This window comes from Haliotis rufescens, unplaced genomic scaffold (assembly GCF_023055435.1).
Source record: "Haliotis rufescens isolate VD_foot unplaced genomic scaffold, xgHalRufe1.0.p SCAF_15, whole genome shotgun sequence".
NCBI lineage: Eukaryota > Metazoa > Mollusca > Gastropoda > Lepetellida > Haliotidae > Haliotis > Haliotis rufescens.
Window position 1 is genome coordinate 18,072,558 of NW_025963835.1, and position 19,070 is coordinate 18,091,627.

Consider the following 19,070-nt stretch of genomic DNA (forward strand, 5'->3'; position numbering starts at 1 on the left):
TGGTTCCTCGTTGTCATCCATGACTCCTGAATCTATGTTACTGGGGTTATTGAGGTATGGTTCTGGAGGATACTGTGGACGATCAGCAGGATCAAAATATGGCTTCAGACGGTTGGCATGGACCAGTGGTTTGTGTATTTTGTCGTCAGAACATCGGCGCAGTTTGTAGGTATAATTTGGACCTGTATGGATGATATAATAGCTACCATACCACTTTTTGGTTAATTTGTTGGAAAGGCCTTTTTCAACTTTTTGACAGTAAAGCCAAACTCTTTGACCTGGGGCGAATTCTGGTTCTTTAGCCTTTCTATTATATTGTTCTGAATACACCTCCTTAGCCCGAGCAGTGTTTTCAGCTGCGATTGTTCTAGTGATTTCAAGCTCCTCAAGCAAATTGGAAAGATAACTTTTGTTATTGTGGCCTAAATTTTCTTTTGGAATTAATGCTACATCTTGTGGAGCTCTCATTTCCCGGCCGAAAAGCATAACATATGGGGATTTTTGAGTTGATGAATTTGGAGCCATCCGATAGGCCATCATGATGCCAGGAATAAAACGGGGCCAATCATTTTGAGACTTGTTACAATAGGCTCTTAGTGATTGATTGATGTAAGAGTTGAGCCTTTCTACACAGCTGTTTGTTTGAGGATGGTATGGGCTGGTATGGGTAAATTTAATTGCCAAAAGTTCACAAATTGCTTTGATAAGTTTGGACATGAAATTCTGACCTCTGTCTGAAATTAAGGTCCTTGGAGCGCCATAACGACAAATTATTTCTCTGACGAAAACATCTGCTACCTCTTTGGCTTCTTGGGTCCGAAGTGGAAAGGCTTCACACCATCTAGATGATGCATCTGTGATGACCAAAATGTACTTGTACTTATCTGGTGTTGTTGGCAGGGGACCGAGAATGTCAATGTGCCATCGGGTGAAGACCTCTTCTACAGGTAGTGGACGAAGTGGTGCCTTCTTGCCATGGTAGTGCCTCTTGGTCTGTTGACATACCTCACATGTCTGGACATAAGTAGCAATATCGCTGTACATTTTGGGCCAGTAGTACTTAGGTCTCATGGTGTTGTGCATCCTTTCTTTCCCATGGTGGCAACCGCCAAACTCTGAGTCATGATAGGATTGCAGGACTTGATTTCTGAGGGTTCTTGGGACTGCCAGCTGTTTAATGAACTTGTCTGCGTGGCCTTTCTGTCTTTGTGGAACAAATCGGTATAGGATGCCTTCATCAATTTCAAAAGTATTGGCTTCAATAAGAATCTTTTGACGATCCTTTTCATTTTGTGGAAGGACTTCATCCTCTTTGTAGTCAAAGATTTGGATGAAATCTGGACAAATCCTTTGTAGGTGACGTAAATTTGGATGTTCTTTTATACTTACTTCAACCAATGTGTCTTGGGTAACATCAGCATTTGAAGCATGTAATGCTGCGACAACATTAACTGGTACTGACTGATAATCCTCTTCATATTCAAAGGTGGCTGACCAATGTGTTGTCTGTGTGTCTGATTCTAAGTGATTGACAATAGGTGTGCAAATATCCTCAGTCTGAGTTGTCTGTGTGACCTGTGTGGATGAATGGGTGTTTGGCAAGAATGTATTGCTAGTTGATTTGCTTTGCTGAGTTGAAGTTACTGAGAAGACTGTTTTCTCAGCATCTTCTTCTGTCTGATCATTACAGTTAATATTTTCCTCATATTCCCTACGTGACAGAGCATCAGCATTCCCATTGGCTTTGCCGCTGCGGTGAACAATGTCAAAAGTGTAGGTAGAAAGTTCCAAAGACCATCGTCCTAACCTACCTGTGGCATCCTTGATGGATTTCAGCCACTTCAATGCTATATGATCAGTGTAGACTGTGAATTTGGAATTTGCAAGGTATGGACGAAAGGATCTAATGGCTTCAACTAGAGCTAAGCCTTCCTTTTCTGTAATGCTCCAGTTCTTTTCGCTGCCATGAAGAGCTCTACCACCAAAAGCTATTGGATGTTCAATATTTTTCTCGTCTTTTTGACTCAAAACAAAACCTATGCTCATATCACTGGCATCAGTTGCAAGAAGAAATTCTTTGTCAAAATTTGGATACGCCAGAACAGGTGTATTACTCATAGCATGTTTGAGTGTGTTGAATGCCTGATCACACTCAAGTGACCATTGGAACTTTGGTTTCTTTCCTAGTTCTGCCTCCGAATGCTTCTTTAGCAAGGCATTCAGTGGAAGCGCTATGTGAGCGTAATTTTTCACATACTTCCTGTAGAAGTTCGTGAGACCTAAGAAGGAGCGAATCTGCTTTTGTGACTTGGGCACTGGAAAGGTTCTAATTGCTTCAATCTTTTTGTCATCAACTTGAACACCTCCACATGATAAAACATGACCCAGAAAAGAAACTTTGTCCGTTGCAAAATTGCATTTGGATGGCTTTAGTGTTAATTTTGCCTGTTTCAGATAGTAAAATACTTGCTCCAAATGTTGGAGATGCTCTTCAAAGTTTTTGCTGTAAATTATCAAATCATCAATGTATATCAGCGCAACCTTAAAAAGCAAATTTCGTAGCACTTTGCTCATGAGCTGTTGAAAACAAAGTGGAGAATTAGTCAAACCTTGGGGCAATCGTTTGAATTGATAAAGGCCTTGATGGGTGACGAAAGCAGTTTTATGCTTTGAATCTTCATGTAATGGCACTTGGAAGAAGCCATTAGCAAGGTCTAAAGTTGAGAAGATCTTAGCATGTGCATTGGCGATGTTATCAATAACATCATCAAAAACAGGAAGAGGCCAAGACATTGGTAAAGTGACAGAATTCAACTTTCTGTAGTCACAAACAAATCTATATGAGCCATCACGTTTTTTGACTAGGATAATTGGAGCTGAATACATAGAAGTAGATTCCTCGATCAAATCATACTTTAGAAAATCATCTATAAGTTCTTCAGTGACTTTTTGGAGATGAGGAGATTGACGATATGGTCTACTCTTAACGGGTTGGTGGTTGCCAGTGTCAATGATATGTTGGTGCATGTCAGTCTTACCTAAATCTGCAAGACTCGTTGAAAACATGTTTCTATTTTGTCCCAAAAATCTAAGTAGTCTGTGTCGTTGGTCTGGAGTCAGTTGTGTATTGGTCAAATCAAATCCTAATTCTTGTGCAATTTTAACATAATCCCTGGTGTCATTGGCTCTCTTCTCAGTGGTGTGAACGGTACTGATGAATGGTTGGTCAGAGTCGATTTCATAAACAGAGCCCTGTTCAATGTAACTAAATTTGCCTACAACTGTACCCTTGTCAAGAACCTTTTCTTCTTGGGAGGGATTCATAAGCCTAAATGTAGCAGTTTTGCTTTTCACTTTGGAAAGAGTTCTACCACCTGCTACTTCAGAATGAGCAGTGAGGGAAGCAATGGGTTCAATGAGGATGAGGGAGTCCTCTTTGGTCTCTGATAGTCTAACCTTGAAATGAATTTCACTCTGAGGGGGGATGTAAATCTGATCTATTGTTTTTGCTAATCCACTAATCTCTTGTACTGAATTGGCTATGAAATTGATATATTGCCTGTCTGAGGTGCTGTTGTTAAGTATCAAGGAATGACAGCTATAATCTAAGACTGCATCATTGTCATCAAGGAAGTTTTCACCTAGTATCACTGCCTCTGGAAGTGTAGGCAGAATGTGGAATCTTTGAGAAAATTCCTGATCCTCAATGACAAAATCTAACACAACTGAACCTAACACTTTATGCAATTCGCCGCCAACACCTTTAACCTGTGGAAAGGGTGAGTTTCCAAGAGTAAGGTTTTCAAAAGCTGTGCTAAGAAAAGCAGACGAAATACAAGAAATGGATGCCCCTGTATCTACTAAACAATTTGTTGTTTTTGTGCCAAATTTTGCCTGAATTACACTGTTGGCAAGGGGCGTAACTAAAGACACTGTTGGAATTTCACTTTCAAAGTTACTTTCCATTCCAGACTCCATATTTGCCATGACACCTATTAGTATGTACCGTACTAAATTAAAGGATGACAAGTATTCAACAATGTATTACTTACAATATTTGAAGACTTTTTCTTCCTTTGTTGGTGTCTTTGGAGGAGTTGGTTGTCTTTAATCTAGTGTTGAGGTCAGAGGTAGATGCAGCTTGCTTGTTATTCCATCAGATGATCACGGTTGGGCATGTCCTCCAATGGGTTTCTTGTAGCTGGTCGTAGTTAGTTCCTGGACTCTGTGGTTCCGAAAACGATGATTCTCCGCCAAATTATCATGGAACTGTTCTGGGTGAACAATACCTTCCAAATGACGTGCTGGTTTTCTTGGGGAATTAGTCAGCAAAGAGCCAGAGTCACAGGAGACTAATCACAATTTTATTTACAAGAACAATTAACAATATACTTAGATAATAACTGAGGGTGCCACAGAGAGTCGGTACAACACTCTGGGCTGTGGGAGAGAGGTCTGCTTGGTAAGTTGGTCAAACCCCTTCTCTGCCTAAAACCTGCCTACAGTATGTATTTAACAAAAATTTAAACAATAGAAAGGAATGTGATTGGTTGATACACGATTGGTTGTGTCCTAAGCTAAATGGATGGCTAGACAGAGGGGAATACTAAATCCTGTTTATCCTGTTGGACTGGCACTAATCTTGTTGACATATTTACTGGATGCTTTGAAAGAGATTAGGGTGTCACTATAGATGAGCTTGTGTGGGGGCTAATCCTTAATGCCCTATAGACGAGCTTGTATGGGGGCTAATCCTTAATGCACTATAGACGAGCTTGTATGGGGGCTAATCCTTAATGAGTCTTAATTGAAATAATGTTATTCTAATATACCCCGGTGGGTGATGACAGATATACTTAAATAAATATCCTTTGTCTGGGAGATGGGATCTTGATACCTTAGGCTAGCATTTATCTAAAAGCTTTAAATCAATTAAACTATGTAGACGTAACTCTTGTCTTATTGAATAGTATGTCTAGAAGATGCTCTCCCATTACCTTAGGCTAGCAACCATCTAAAAAAAGCTTTAACTGAAACTACTGATATTTTATATATGCATTTTACCTAATGATATTTATTACTTAAACTATAATTATATGAAATGATGTATAAATATTACACCATGATAACTCATAAAAGCACTTGATGTAGATCTAATTATTATAAGATAACTTAGTATAAATGTTATCCCATGATACCACCGTGATATTGCTTGAATATTGCTAAAAGCAGTGTAAAACCTCACTCACTCACTCACTCACTCACTCACTCACTCACTCACTCACTCACTCACTCACTCACTCACTCACTCACTCACTCACTCACTCACTCACCCACCCACCCACCCACCCACTCACTCACTCACTCACTCACTCACCCACTCATTTACTCACTCACTCACTCACCTGTGTCTGGGGTATCCTTGTAAAACTAGGGGCAGTCAGGTAGCCTAGTGGCTACTGTGTTAGCTCATCATGCCGAAGACCGTGGTTCGATTCCCAATGTGGGTACAATGTGTAAAGCCCATTTATTGTGTCCCCCACCATGATATTGCTTGAATATTGCTGAGGAGGCGTAAAACCATACTCACTCACTCACTCACTCACTCACTCACTCACTCACTCACTCACTCACTCACTCACTCACTCACTTATGTTAAACTGCGGCCTGATATCTCCGTAGAAAACCAGCATAAGTCTGGACTTATACAAGCAGCCATGCAAGTATCCATATGCACATCATTATATAAGTGCAGCAATATTAAACCCTGTTTAACCTCACCTATAAAAGTGCAATAATCTTGACTGTGAGGTTTTTAAACTCCATTTCACCTCACCTACGTAAGTGCAATAACCTTGAACATGACATTAAGTGCAATAATCTTGAACGTGAGGTTATTTCAACCCCATTTCACCTCACCTATAAAAGTGCAATAATCTTGAACGTGACATTATTTAAACCCCATTTCATCTCACCTACGTAAGTGCAATAATCTTGAACGTGACATTATTTAAACCCCATTTCATCTCACCTACGTAAGTGCAGTAATCTTGAACGTGACATTATTTAAACCCCATTTCATCTCACCTACGTAAGTGCAATAATATTAACCGTGACATTATTTAAACCCCATTTCTCCTCACTTACATAAGTGCAATGATATTAACCGTGACATTATCTAAACCCCATTTCACGTTGTGACAAGCATGGAATGCTGAGATGCATGCCGCCTAGGAGTCCACACAGGTTAATGAATTGAGTGGAGGCAGTCCTATCTGCCCAGGACCCGTGAAGATTCCGGGGTAGAATAGGTCTTCAGCAACCCATGCTTGCCATAAAAGGTGACTATGCTTGTCGTAAAAGGCGACTAACGGGATCGGGTGGTCAGGCTCGATGACTTGGTTGATGCATGTCATCGATCCCAATTGCGTGGATCGATGCTCATGACATTAATCACTGGATTGTCTGGTCCAGACTCAATTATTTACAGACCGCCCTCATATAGCTGTAATATTGCTGAGTGCGGCGTTCAACAACAAACCAACCAACCAACCAACTATCTGCCCAGATAGCGTTCTTCAGTATAAAGCATCATTGGCATCCTTCGCAAATGCTGGTCTGCTTCGTCCTGCACGACAGACTGATCAAAGCTTACCTGTGACAGCCGCCTTTGATGCAGACTCGGATACCATCATAATTGTTATGTTTTGTGAAGAGCAGTGTGCACGTTTGCCTTCCTACAGAGATCAAACTGTAGCCGACATTATTGCCAAGGATTGATAATAACTGTATGGATATTTCAACAACACACAAGCATTTATTAGAACTTTGCGTGACCAGCTCTTAAAAGGAACATCATTTCTGCTTGAGGCTTACTCTATAAAAGACATACTCTTTTGTGGTTGAAGGTGATTAAACTCACAGGGACAATAGGTTACATAAAACGGCTATATGTTGATGATGAAAGGCGGTGAGTCGATGGGGTATTGTTATCTACTCATGGACACCATGCAGAGTTAGACAAGCATGAAAGACATAATTATAAAACGTCAAAGCCAGAGAAAACTAGACTCTGAAACAGATTCCATTGGCGCAAAAGGCAAAATAGCAGTGAAAGGTATATGAATTGATCATTGAAAATATGTCATGACACCTGGTGTTTGTAAAAGGGTAAGCAGCAAGGAATCAGTGAGTGAGTGAGTGAGTGAGTGAGTTTGGTTTAACGCCACTTTTAACAGTATTCCAGTTATATCGCAGCGTGTCAGCTTAATGTGGGAGGAAAGCCCCAAGTGATGCAGGTCTCAGATGTTTACAACTTTGGTGAAACCCACAAGCACGGGTATGGTGCTGACAAACCTAGAAACATAATCGGGGCGAATCGGGATTCGAACTCACAATCATAGGTTTCTGGCGTGCCCAAGGGAAGCAACTCTGCACAGCGAATCACAGCGCCTTAGACGACTTGGCCCCCCGTGCCCCCCGCAAGGAATCAGAGAAATGGGTGACACAACAAAGGTTTGGCCAACTTGGTGCCCCCTGGAGAGACGTTGTACAATAAGGAGGCGGCCATGTTGTATCTGTTGTGTTACGCCACCCTCAGCCACATTCCAACAATATGATGGTTGCCTGTACATTATTAAGCCTGGACCAGATGATCGTGTGATTGATAATTTGATCTATCCACATTGTCGGGGTACGATGACTTACGAACCACGTCACTGAGTTGGACCACCCAATCCATTAAATCTCCTATTACAACTACGTTCCTCACGGTGGGGTCATGGATGACCCACCACGTTAACAGACACCCACGTTATTCCTTATATGGAATGTAGGTCAAGTGATACCGTATTTACTTGTATATAGTGCACACCATTGATTACCTATGATTACCAGTGATTACCCCTCAGTTTATGTGAATCCATGGTATTGTGAAGAGCTTGTCATGAGGGATGACTATATTCTGGATGGGGTCTTGGAGTTTTGGTTGAGACAGAATATTTTCACTGCCATTTTTTTCACAAGACATGTTTCACAGGACATCCAACAAATTCAATGAACATTTTTTGTTTGTTTACAAAACCTAAGGTTTTAAGGAACATTTATAATTTTTAAACCAATCTTTTAAGGCTGTGGTCCTATACTGGTGACGTCTTTATTGTGTTCTCATGGGGATCTGTGGAAAATAGATCCCCAATGCTTATTGTATGAGATGAGTGAGTGAGTGAGTATGGTTTTAAGCCGCTTTTAGCAATATTCCAGAAATATCACGGCAGGAGACACCAGAAATGGGCTTTGGTACCATTGTAGCCATGTGGGGAATCAAACCCGTGTCTTCGATGTGAAGAGTGAACCCTTTTACCACTAGGCTACCCCTCAGTCAGGTATTTGCAATGTGTGATGTGACTGATTTTGTGTCATCATGCTATTGACCGCTGGTTTAACCAACCCGGATTTGATTATTGTCAGGTCAGATTTATATCACTGGAATATTGAAGTATAAAACAGCATCCATTTCAACTCCTCCTCCACGTGCTGAAACACTCTGCATCCTGGAAGCCATGATATTTTTAAAAAGCGATCGGGATACAACTACTTAGCACCTCAATATCCATCTTCCTGGCTGTGATGCAAGCAGACCAAGGCAGCTGACATTCAGCCAGTGTGGATTTCTAATCTAAACACCAGCAACTCATTTTCAACAGACACCTCCCAAATATTCCAGCAGACACACAACTAGTTGCCAGGAAACTGTTACATCATTACTGAAACACCAGTTGAAGGGTATAAGGTTGAATCTTTGAATGTGTTCTTTGAAGTTGCTAGCTTAGTGGTTGGGTGAGTATTTTGAGATTTTATTGTATTAAGTAATTTGAATGGGTTACATTTCAAACAGGGATCTTGTTTGAAGATGTGCATGTTAATCATTGTTTATATGTGTGAGAAATTGGTTTTGTGATTGAAAAATGTCTTAAAAGTTTGCAAGTTTTGGACTCTAGACATGAAATGTATTTTCGCAATCATATTGAAAGAGGTAATTAAAATTAGGGGTACAATGGCTACTGAGTTGGTACTTTGAAGAGAACCTCAAAGCTGATTTAGTACTTGATAAGGAGCTCGAGGTTGTAGTCTGATTAAGTACTTGATAAGGAGCTCACGGTTGAAGCCCTGGCTGATTTAGTACTTGATAAGGAGCTTGAGGTTGTAGCCTGGCTGATTAAGTACTTGATAAGGAGCTCGTGGTTGTAGCCTGGCTGATTTAGTACTTGATAAGGAGCTCGAGGTTGTAGCATGGCGGATTTAGTACTTGATAAGGAGCTCGTGGTTGTAGCCTGGCTGATTTAGTACTTGATAAGGAGCTGTCAGGTGTAGCCTGGCTGATTTAGTACTTGATAAGGAGCTCACGGTTGAAGCCCTGGCAGATTTAGTACTTGATAAGGAGCTCACGGTTGTAGCCTGGCTGATTTAGTACTTGATAAGGAGCTCGCGGTTTTAGCCTGGCTGATTTAGTACTTGATAAGGAGCTCACGGTTGTAGCCTGTCTGAATTAGTACTTGATAAGGAGCTCGCGGTTGTAGCCTGGCTGATTTAGTACTTGATAAGGAGCTCACAGGTGTAGCCTGGCTGATTTAGTACTTGATAAGGAGCTCACAGGTGTAGCCTGGCGGATTTAGTACTTGATAAGGAGCTCACAGTTGTAGCCTGGCTGATTTAGTACTTGATAAGGAGCTGTCAGGTGTAGCCTGGCTGATTTAGTACTTGATAAGGAGCTGTCAAATGTAGCCTGGCTGATTTAGTACTTGATAAGGAGTTCACGGTTGTAGCCTGTCTGAATTAGTACTTGATAAGGAGCTCGCGGTTGTAGCCTGGCTGATTTAGTACTTGATAAGGAGCTGTCAGGTGTAGCCTGGCTGATTTAGTACTTGATAAGGAGCTGTCAGGTGTAGCCTGGCTGATTTAATACTTGATAAGGAGATGTCAGGTGTAGCCTGGCTGATTTAGTACTTGATAAGGAGCTCGTGGTTGAAGCCTGGCTGATTTAGTACTTGATAAGGAGCTCGCGGTTGTAGCCTGGCTGATTTAGTACTTGATAAGGAGCTCGAGGTAGTAGCCTGGCTGATTTAGTACTTGATAAGGAGCTCGCGGTTGTAGCCTGGCTGATTTAGTACTTGATAAGGAGCTCACAGTTGTAGCCTGGCTGATTTAGCACTTGATAAGGAGCTCATGGTTGTAGCCCTGGCTGATTTAGTACTTGATAAGGAGCTCGAGGTTGTAGCCTGGCTGATTTAGTACTTGATAAGGAGCTCGCGGGTGTAGCCTGGCTGATTTAGTGCGGGCCTTACCTAACCCTGTAATTCACCAACCCTCCTTGTCTTTATTCTATGAAATAAACAGACATTAAATGGAAGTGATGTGTGTTCTAACTATGAGGTGGACCTGGCTACTAAAGAATTTACGTTTTCTTCATTTATGTTGACCTCTTTATTCATAAGAATTTACTTCATGTTGCATTCATGTAGGTATAAAACTGGTGTGTACACTTTGCCTAATTTGGATAAAATGCAAAACATATCAAAAGTCAATTCTTTATAAAAATCTTTTTATAATTTTAAGTTACACGTTATAGGGCTTTTTCATTGGACGAGAGGTTGGCCAAATGACTGCGAAATTGTCGTTCATAAGTGTATGAACTATTTGACTTCCATACGTTTTTCATGAGACCGTGTTCTTGAAATGACATAAACACTGACTGACTACTTCCACATTCCTGGTGAAACCCCTGGGAATTCCATTGCATGAATACATACAGAAGTATTCTTTCTGAACAGGGGCGGTCGGGTAGCCTAGTGGTTAAAGCGTTCGCTCGTCACGCCGAAGACCCGGGTTTGAATCCTGACATGGGTACAATGTGTGAAGCCCATTTCTGGTGTCCCCCCGCCGTGATATTGCTGGAATATTGCTAAAAGCGGCGTAAAACCAAACTCACTCACTCACTCACTTTCTGAACATTTAGACCCTTTAATCTTGACCTCAGCGATTCAGTATACATTGAGAAACGTCAGAGAGTGTGACTGCATTATAGTTCATGAATATCCTCACGACCCATCCTAATGAACATGTAGCAGGGCGTGGAGTCGTCCCACAGATGACATCCTAACCTTGTCAGCTTGCTGACGGGGTTAACCTCTTTGGTCATTTGGACAAGGCGTCCGACCTCTGATCAGAAGGTCCGTGGTTCTAATCCTATCAGTGGACTCAGAAATTTTATGGCCGCTACAAACAGAACGAAGAAATGCACTTCCAAACTATCATAGTATCGACTCGATTCGTGTCTAGTCTGACAGTGACAGTCTGCAGAAATCTATGAATTTACCTAAGTGTCTATTTGACACATCTTCAATCACATTTCAATGATCGGCCAGTTGATCAATGATGACTAGAACCTGTAACCGCCACAGGTTCATTAACAACTTCCGAAATTGCTCCCGTCACGTTTATTGTGTCGGCCATTTTTACGTTTTGTACGTGATGTAAATGTATTACGACGCTGTCATTGTGATTGACTTACTGGGGTAGTTCTTAACAGACCTTTCTCATCTTAGGAGGATATTATTTGAGTACATTTGTTTAGGGAAACTACAAAAGTTGTCCCTCTTGTTTTAAGGAACTACTTTATTCCGCGATACAGCTTGTTGTTGTATGGCTGTCAGTGTAAACATGAAGTCACGTGCAAAATATAGTTGTATATAGATCACGGCCTATGTCCTTTGACATAAAAATAGTGATATAAATAATCATAAGAATTTACTTTCACGCAAGCTCCGACATTCATAAAGTTTAGCCCTCACTCTATGAAGGTTCATACTCCAATGAACTCACACAACGTGAAAGTCAATCCTTAAAAAATATTTATACAAATTCATTTTGTTTGATAAAAGATTGCTCTGTGTATTCATTTTAAAATATTCATATGATTTTCTCATTTCCATGGTTAATCAAGCTGACACACAGATGTTGAATATGTGTTTATATGTTATAAAAATCACTGTACTCAAATCATGAATATTCTTGCCAAACATTTTAAGTGATTTTCAATGCTTTGCTGTCATTACTTTCATAGGTTCCATACATTTCTGTTTGTTTTGCTCAAATATGTGGCAATATATGTCAAAGGCAAAAGTAGTGATAATATATAAATATACCGTATTCAACGTAATAAGTGCCCAGGGCGCTCTCAAAATAAAGAAGGAGGGGGCTCTTATTAGAATATTATTTAGTGAAAAAAAAAAACAGAGTTAAAAGATAAATTGAAATTAAATTAAATGTTTATGTACGACAGATATATTTTTCCAGAATTTAATTGCCCATAATTAAGTGTGCATATAAATCTTGATTTGAGTACAGTGATTATTATAACACATAAACACATATTCAACATCTGTGTGTCAGCTTGATTAACCGTGGAAATGAGGAAATCATATGATAATTAAATATCATTCATGTTGCTCTTTTGAAAATTCTTATCCTCAAAATTCATGTTATTCAGTTGAAAATTATCTTCAAAACTAACTTGTATATTCAAGATAAACTGAATTCAACTTCTGAACTTCTCAAGGCTTCACTTCCTGCTTTGAACTGACACTGTTGCCTGATATTGGATCTTGAATCATAGTTTTTATGGCCCTAATTGGCTTCCATACTTTATAGCTTTACGGTTTGATCAATCTTCCAGCTTTGTATCTTGATTTAATTTTAGTGTGGACTTGGAATCAAAACGAAGTCACACCTCAAGTTTTCTCTCCATTTTACACAGTGAGGTGAGGTGAAATGGGGTTTAACATCGCGTCCAAGATTATTGCACTTATATGGCGACGTGCATGTACGTGTGTGTGTTTGTGTGGCTGCTTGTACTAGACCGGACTGATGCCGATTTATAGTGCTAGCTCACTGAGATACCATGCCGCAGTTTAACATGAATACCCCACTCAGACACAGTATACTGACTCCGGGCCGACCAGTCTTTGTTTAAGCCCCTTAATGCCGAGCGCCAGACATGGTAACAACAAGTACCATCTTTTAACGTCTTTTGGTGTGACGCGGCCGGGGATCGAACCCCAGACCTTCCGCTCTCCGGGCGGACGCTCTACCACTAGACCACGGAGGCGGTCCCATTTTACACAGAGAGACGTTGGGTAGCACAGTGGTAAAGGGATTTGCTCATCGCACCAAAGACCTATGTTTGATTCCCTAAATGGGTACAATGTGCGAAGCCCATTTCTGGTGTCCCCTGTTATGATACTGCTGGAATATTGCTAAAGGCAGCAAAAAACCCAACTCACTCGCTCTTATTGGGAATGCAATAAACCAAACATTCCACATTAACTTGTATGACAAACACAAAAATATTACAAGGAAGAATTTAAATTTGAACCGTTTTATTTTTTATTTTATTTTAAGAAATTAATAATCTTCAGAAAGCCATATTAAACACCTATCCACTTTAAATTTAAAAAACGTGTTGATTTTTAGTTCAAAATTCCCTTATGTGATAAATTAGAACATCTGATAATACTTACTTTGAATGAGGAAAATTCTTTTGTCTTTCAATGCAACGTTTCAGTACAGGTGCTAGTAGCTTTATCGAGCAGTAGAAAGAATGAAGAAGTTAAAATCTGTATGTCACCGTATGTCACTACTACTACCACTACCACTACCACTACCACTACCACTACTACAGGGGCTGTGGGGTAGCCTAGTGGTTAATACGCTTACTCATAAATACCGAAGACCTGGGTTTGAATCTCCACATGGGTACAATGTGTGAAACTCATTTCTGGTGTTCCCCGCTCAGTGACATTGCTGGAATATTGCTAAAAGCGGTGTAAAAACATACTCACTCATCACTACTACTACTACAACTACACTACTACTACTACTACTACTACTATTACTACTACATTTTCTAAAATGCCACACGTTGTAGTTACTTTTGATTTTGAGTATATTTCCATTCATGCTTCACAAATATACAAAATAAGTCTTAAGATAACTCTACATCTATGTGTTTAGGTCTGAGCCATATTTCCTTATTAAACGCTAGGATTTTGATTAAACACCCCACCTCGATTAAACACTGGGTAGTTTTTAACAGAATTCTTCCCATTATTATCGTTACCATTAAATGACAGGGGTAAAGGGTGTAAAGAAAGGGTGGGACGTTTAACATAGGAAATACAGTAACACTCGGACGTTTAACATAGGAAATACAGTAACACTCGAACGTTTAACATAGGAAATACAGTATATATATATATTCAGTTCGTTCATAGAATAGTATCATACGAACATAAACAAACACAGCCACAGTTGATTAATTCTGGAATTGTTTTATTGAAATGTTTGCCAAACAAGCAATAATTTTGCTGCTCATATGAAAGTATTGGTTTCCCTTCTGGCAAATACCCAGAATGAGTGCATGGTCATTTGAACTGAGACTTCACGATTGGGGTAATTAAATATTAATTGATCTGGAAGATAATGGACAACATGCTCTTCCATGGAATGGAGGCCTGTCACATGACCTGAAGTTGGGCGATATTTTGAGACCTCAGTGTTTCTTTGTTTCACGCATCTCCCTTGCTTGCTGACAAAAATCAATAGAAATTCAATAAGGACCTAGACAAACGGGGTTATAATGCAAGGGTTTCACTGCCACACTATCAGACAATTATCTATTTTTCTGCAGTTTTACGGAGTAAAAATGTAGAATATCATCCGAAAAATGTAAAATCAATTTAGGAAACATCAAAGTCTCAAATCGGTTTCCATGGTAACATGTTTATAATTCAGCAGGCCTGTGTCATATGTTGAGCTGAGCCGAGAGCTGAAAATGTCTTTGTTCACATGGTGAGGGATTCCAGCATCTGTCAACTAAGAAACAGATGCAGCAGTTCATGGTTAATACCATCAACCTACTTACTATTCACGCAATTGTATTGTAGGTTGTCCTAATTTGTCAACTAACAGCCTTGTGTTAGATCCTAGCAGCTTTCTAACCCAATTGTCAATGCTCTTTCAGGTGTGAGAGAGACAACAAGCGTTTTGGTCAAAGCTCGTCACATCAAACCTTGGGACCAGGCCCTGTAGACGAGCAGGCATCTATTGTGTATTTTCCCGGATACCTTCGACTGACCAGCATCGAATGAAGGCCTGAAGGGCCGTATAATTTATCGAAAGGCTCAGGTTCTATGACATGAAGTAACAGAGGCTTTGGTTGGTGGAATTGTATACATGAGCTTCTATTGGGCATTTGCTGGAATCTCTTATAGTATTGATGTTCCAGTCTTCAACAGGATTTTCTCGATTCAGCACCTTATCCCCAGGTCGGTGGCTTTGCATGTTGATGTTTTTTTATGTTCAGAATTCATATTTCATGTACCTTTCCTCTTGCTGGTGCCATATTTGAACGAAGGTGGTTTAGTCTTTGAAATATGGTCCTGCATTTCATCAGTGGGGGCCATAATTCATGACTTCCAAATTCATATTTTAATATGGTTTATGCTAAATTTTCAACAAATTTTCTTGTTTCTGTAGCAATGCATCATGGATTATTTACATGTTAATTGTCATCAAGGGTATCTTTTCAATATACGGTCAATAAAAGACAGGAATATTCGTGCTTTCCAACTGATGGGCGTTATGTTGTAGGCAGTGACTTCATTTAATTGAAACCTATTCGTCAAAAAAACATTTGTAAACAGCCCGGTTAAATCTACTCATGAAGCTTGAATATTGATCAATATAGTATCAAAATATGTACTTTATAAAATGACTATGAAAATTGATTTTTATGAAATATGGCACAAAAGATCTGCCTTTGTTTAGCGAGAATATCTATTTTTAGCACTGTTAATGGAGTTTCGACATGGGAGCAGTGGCATAAGGTGATTAATTATCAACATTGTTGTAATGGAAGCAGTTGTGATGCAAGCAGCATTGTTGTGTAACATGTTGTCAATGTGTTGCTTTGCCGTATTTAGCTCTCCATCTCGATCCTTATTATGGGTGCTTGTGGGAATATTCAAAGACACCATTAGCATTATTTTGCATTGGATTTAAAAATATTCAATTTCAATAACCAATTGTGGAATGGTGACAGACAAGACTGAGTGTAAAACAGTTATTGGAACAACTCACATGTAATAGAAATATTTGAGGCAACACTTATATTGCAGTGATTGCATGAAAAACTAATCTTTTAAAAACAGAAAAATGACAAACTATATTTGTTTGTGGTTAGTATTAGGTAATGATGAGTGAGTGAGTGAATGTAGTTTGATGCCACAGTGAGAAGTATAGCTGTTTTATCATGGCAGCCCATAAATAATCTTGGCCAGGAGTGAGTGAGTGTGGTTTTACGACACTGTTAGCAATTTTCAACAATATCCTGGCAGGGGACATCGGAAATGGGCTGCACACATTGTACCCAGGTGGGGAACTGAACTCAGGCCTTCAGTGTGAACAGCGAACACTTTAACCACTAGGCTACCCCACCGCCCCTTTTGGGCCCGGAAAACCAATGGTTGATAGAGTGAGCACCACTCAACATTGTAGGTGTACACTGATACACAGTCAGCCCTGACACTCATCCGCATAATAGTGAGCTTTATGAGAAGCATAGGGTACTGAGTTACTTTTTCTGCCTTTTACCCCCCTCCGGGTTTTCATGGGAGAATAAGGGGTATTTGTCTGCAGAAATAATAAGGAATTTTGTTAAGATCTTCTTCAGAATTTCTATAATTGATATTTAAAGGGTTAAATTGTACTATACACATTTACTAGTGATTAATCATGATGATCGCACTAATTGTGCACTACTACTACTACTACTGCTACTACTACTACTACTACTACTACTACTACTATGTCTACTACTACGACTACTACCACTACTGATAATAATAATAATAGCTCTAAACTCCAGTCAATGAATCAGTGTGCACTTATTTTTTTTATCATTCTCAGCTCCCTTGGGAGTATACAACCCAAGCTGCCTGTGGGGCACTAGAAGGTTAACAGCCACATTACATCTCATCCTACCGGGTACCCATTCACTGCTGGGTGATCATAGACACATGTCTAACAAAGTCATTTCCCTGAGGACATTTCTGGCGTCCCCAGCCGTGATGTTGCTAGGATATGGCTAAAAGCAGCGTAAAAGCATAATCACTCACTCCCTGGGGAGACACCACATGTGGTGCATGTGCGTCAGTGTGGGACAGGAGCGAAGCCCGAGACACTAATGACAACGTGTTATATGCTAGAATCACATTCATGCATTGCATGTGCTTGAGTGAGTGAGTGAGTATGGTTTTACGCCGCTTTTAGCAATATTCCAGCAATATCACGGCGGGGGACACCAGAAATGGGCTTCACACATTGTGCCCATGTCGGGAATCGAACCCGGGTCTTCGGCGTGACGAGCGAACGCTTTAACCACTAGGCTACCCGACCGCCCCACATGTGCTTGATAATTGAGGGCACTGCTGTAGCCCAGCGGTAGAAGTTATTGTCAAAGACCCAGGTTGGATTCCCAGCATGGTCGCAGTGTATGAATCGATTCTTGATGCCCCCTACACTAATATGGCTGGAATAGTGCTAAAAGCAGCAGGAAATACAACTCCCCCTTTTGTCAGTTCTCATACCGTATTCGCTGTAATAAACACTCCGGGTGCTTAGAAAATTGACCAAGGGTACCTATTAAAACTATGCACAAGTTGTTTGTATGCAGAGATTGAGCAGTAGAGACCAAATTTATTTCAAACGTTGATAAAACAAAAGCTCTTTTGATGATAGTTTAGTTTATTTTGTTGATAAAACAAACACTTTTTTGATGATAGTTTAGTTTATTTTGTTGATAAAACAAAAACATTTTTGATAGTAGTTTAGTTATTTTCAATAATATATCCCTTCTGCGTTGCTGTTTTCTGGACAAAATGTGTAATATACACAAGTATTTACTGTAATGTTAATTTGGGGTCTTTGTTGGGGTCTGTTATAAAGATTTCTTACAGACTGGTCTAGAAGTTGGGCAAGAGGCATTTATTTGTGAATATAGTAGGCAGCTCCGGACCCTGGTCCTCTGGACCTCATACATGTATGTCAGGGAAGTTGGAAACAAACATGATGTATTTCAGCATTATAGAGTTGTTTTCCTGGACAAGTCCTTGTGTTGTATTTGACAGTTTGTTGGACACACTTCTGTACAGTGAACTGGATATAATGGTGGCTGCAGACGCAAGATGTCATACTAAAACAATCAGTGAAATCTGCCTGCAATTACAATACAATATTCACAATCTCTCCATCCCGTCTTTCTCTCCCTCTCTCCCTCCCTCTCTCTCTTCCTCCTTTTCTTCCTCCCTCATAAGTATTGAGAATTCAAATGGGTAACGGAAATATGTATGGCTCTTTGGATCATTGAAACTATTTCGTGTTTCAGCTTGTTCATGTCCCTATTTTTTAAATCACAATTCGACAAAAAACAAGAAATCCACATGAGTTATGGACAGACTACATATATGACACATAGCTATGCTAATTAACACATAGCTATGTGTTATTAACAGGCTTAATTTTGGAGGGTGCATTACACAGCCGAATGAGCATAATTTTACCCCCGCCGCTTTAGCAATATTTCAGTAATATCACCGTGGGGTACACCAGAAATGGGCTTCACACATTGTACCCATGTCGGGAATCGAACCTGGGTCTTCAGCGTGACGAGCGAATGCTTTAACCACTAGGCTACCCACCGCCCCTGATTTCATGCCCAGGTTTACTCGTTCCCCACCCCCACTCCCAGTGTAAAACTAAGAGGATTAAAACTACTTGATAACAGCTGATTTTTATGTATTTTAATTGTAAAAACCTGGAAAAGTTTATGTTGTCATACGTGGAAAACTTTCAGACCTCTTTACCACCCAACCCCAACTTACAGATTTTATTTTCACTTTTTTATTTGACTTCAAATTTTGTAACTGCTCCCTAAGACAAGAAAACACAAATAT

At 40.0% G+C, this 19,070-nt stretch overlaps 1 protein-coding gene across 4 annotated transcripts in view; it reads left to right on the plus strand.

Annotated features, from left to right (window-relative positions):
* LOC124138660 (septin-2-like) overlaps positions 1–19,070 on the plus strand; it is a 123,880-nt gene that overhangs the window by 37,438 nt on the left and 67,372 nt on the right. For 2 of the 4 annotated variants that reach the window (XM_046505411.2, XM_046505409.2), the window contains exon 2: positions 15,080–15,383. In XM_046505411.2, the coding sequence (XP_046361367.1) occupies positions 15,335–15,383 (49 nt within the window). In that variant the 5' untranslated portion in view covers positions 15,080–15,334. Of the gene's footprint in view, positions 1–8,822; positions 8,839–14,829; positions 14,908–15,079; positions 15,384–19,070 lie in introns of those variants that run through there. The other 2 variants (XM_046505412.2, XM_046505410.2) reach the window with 2 other exon arrangements.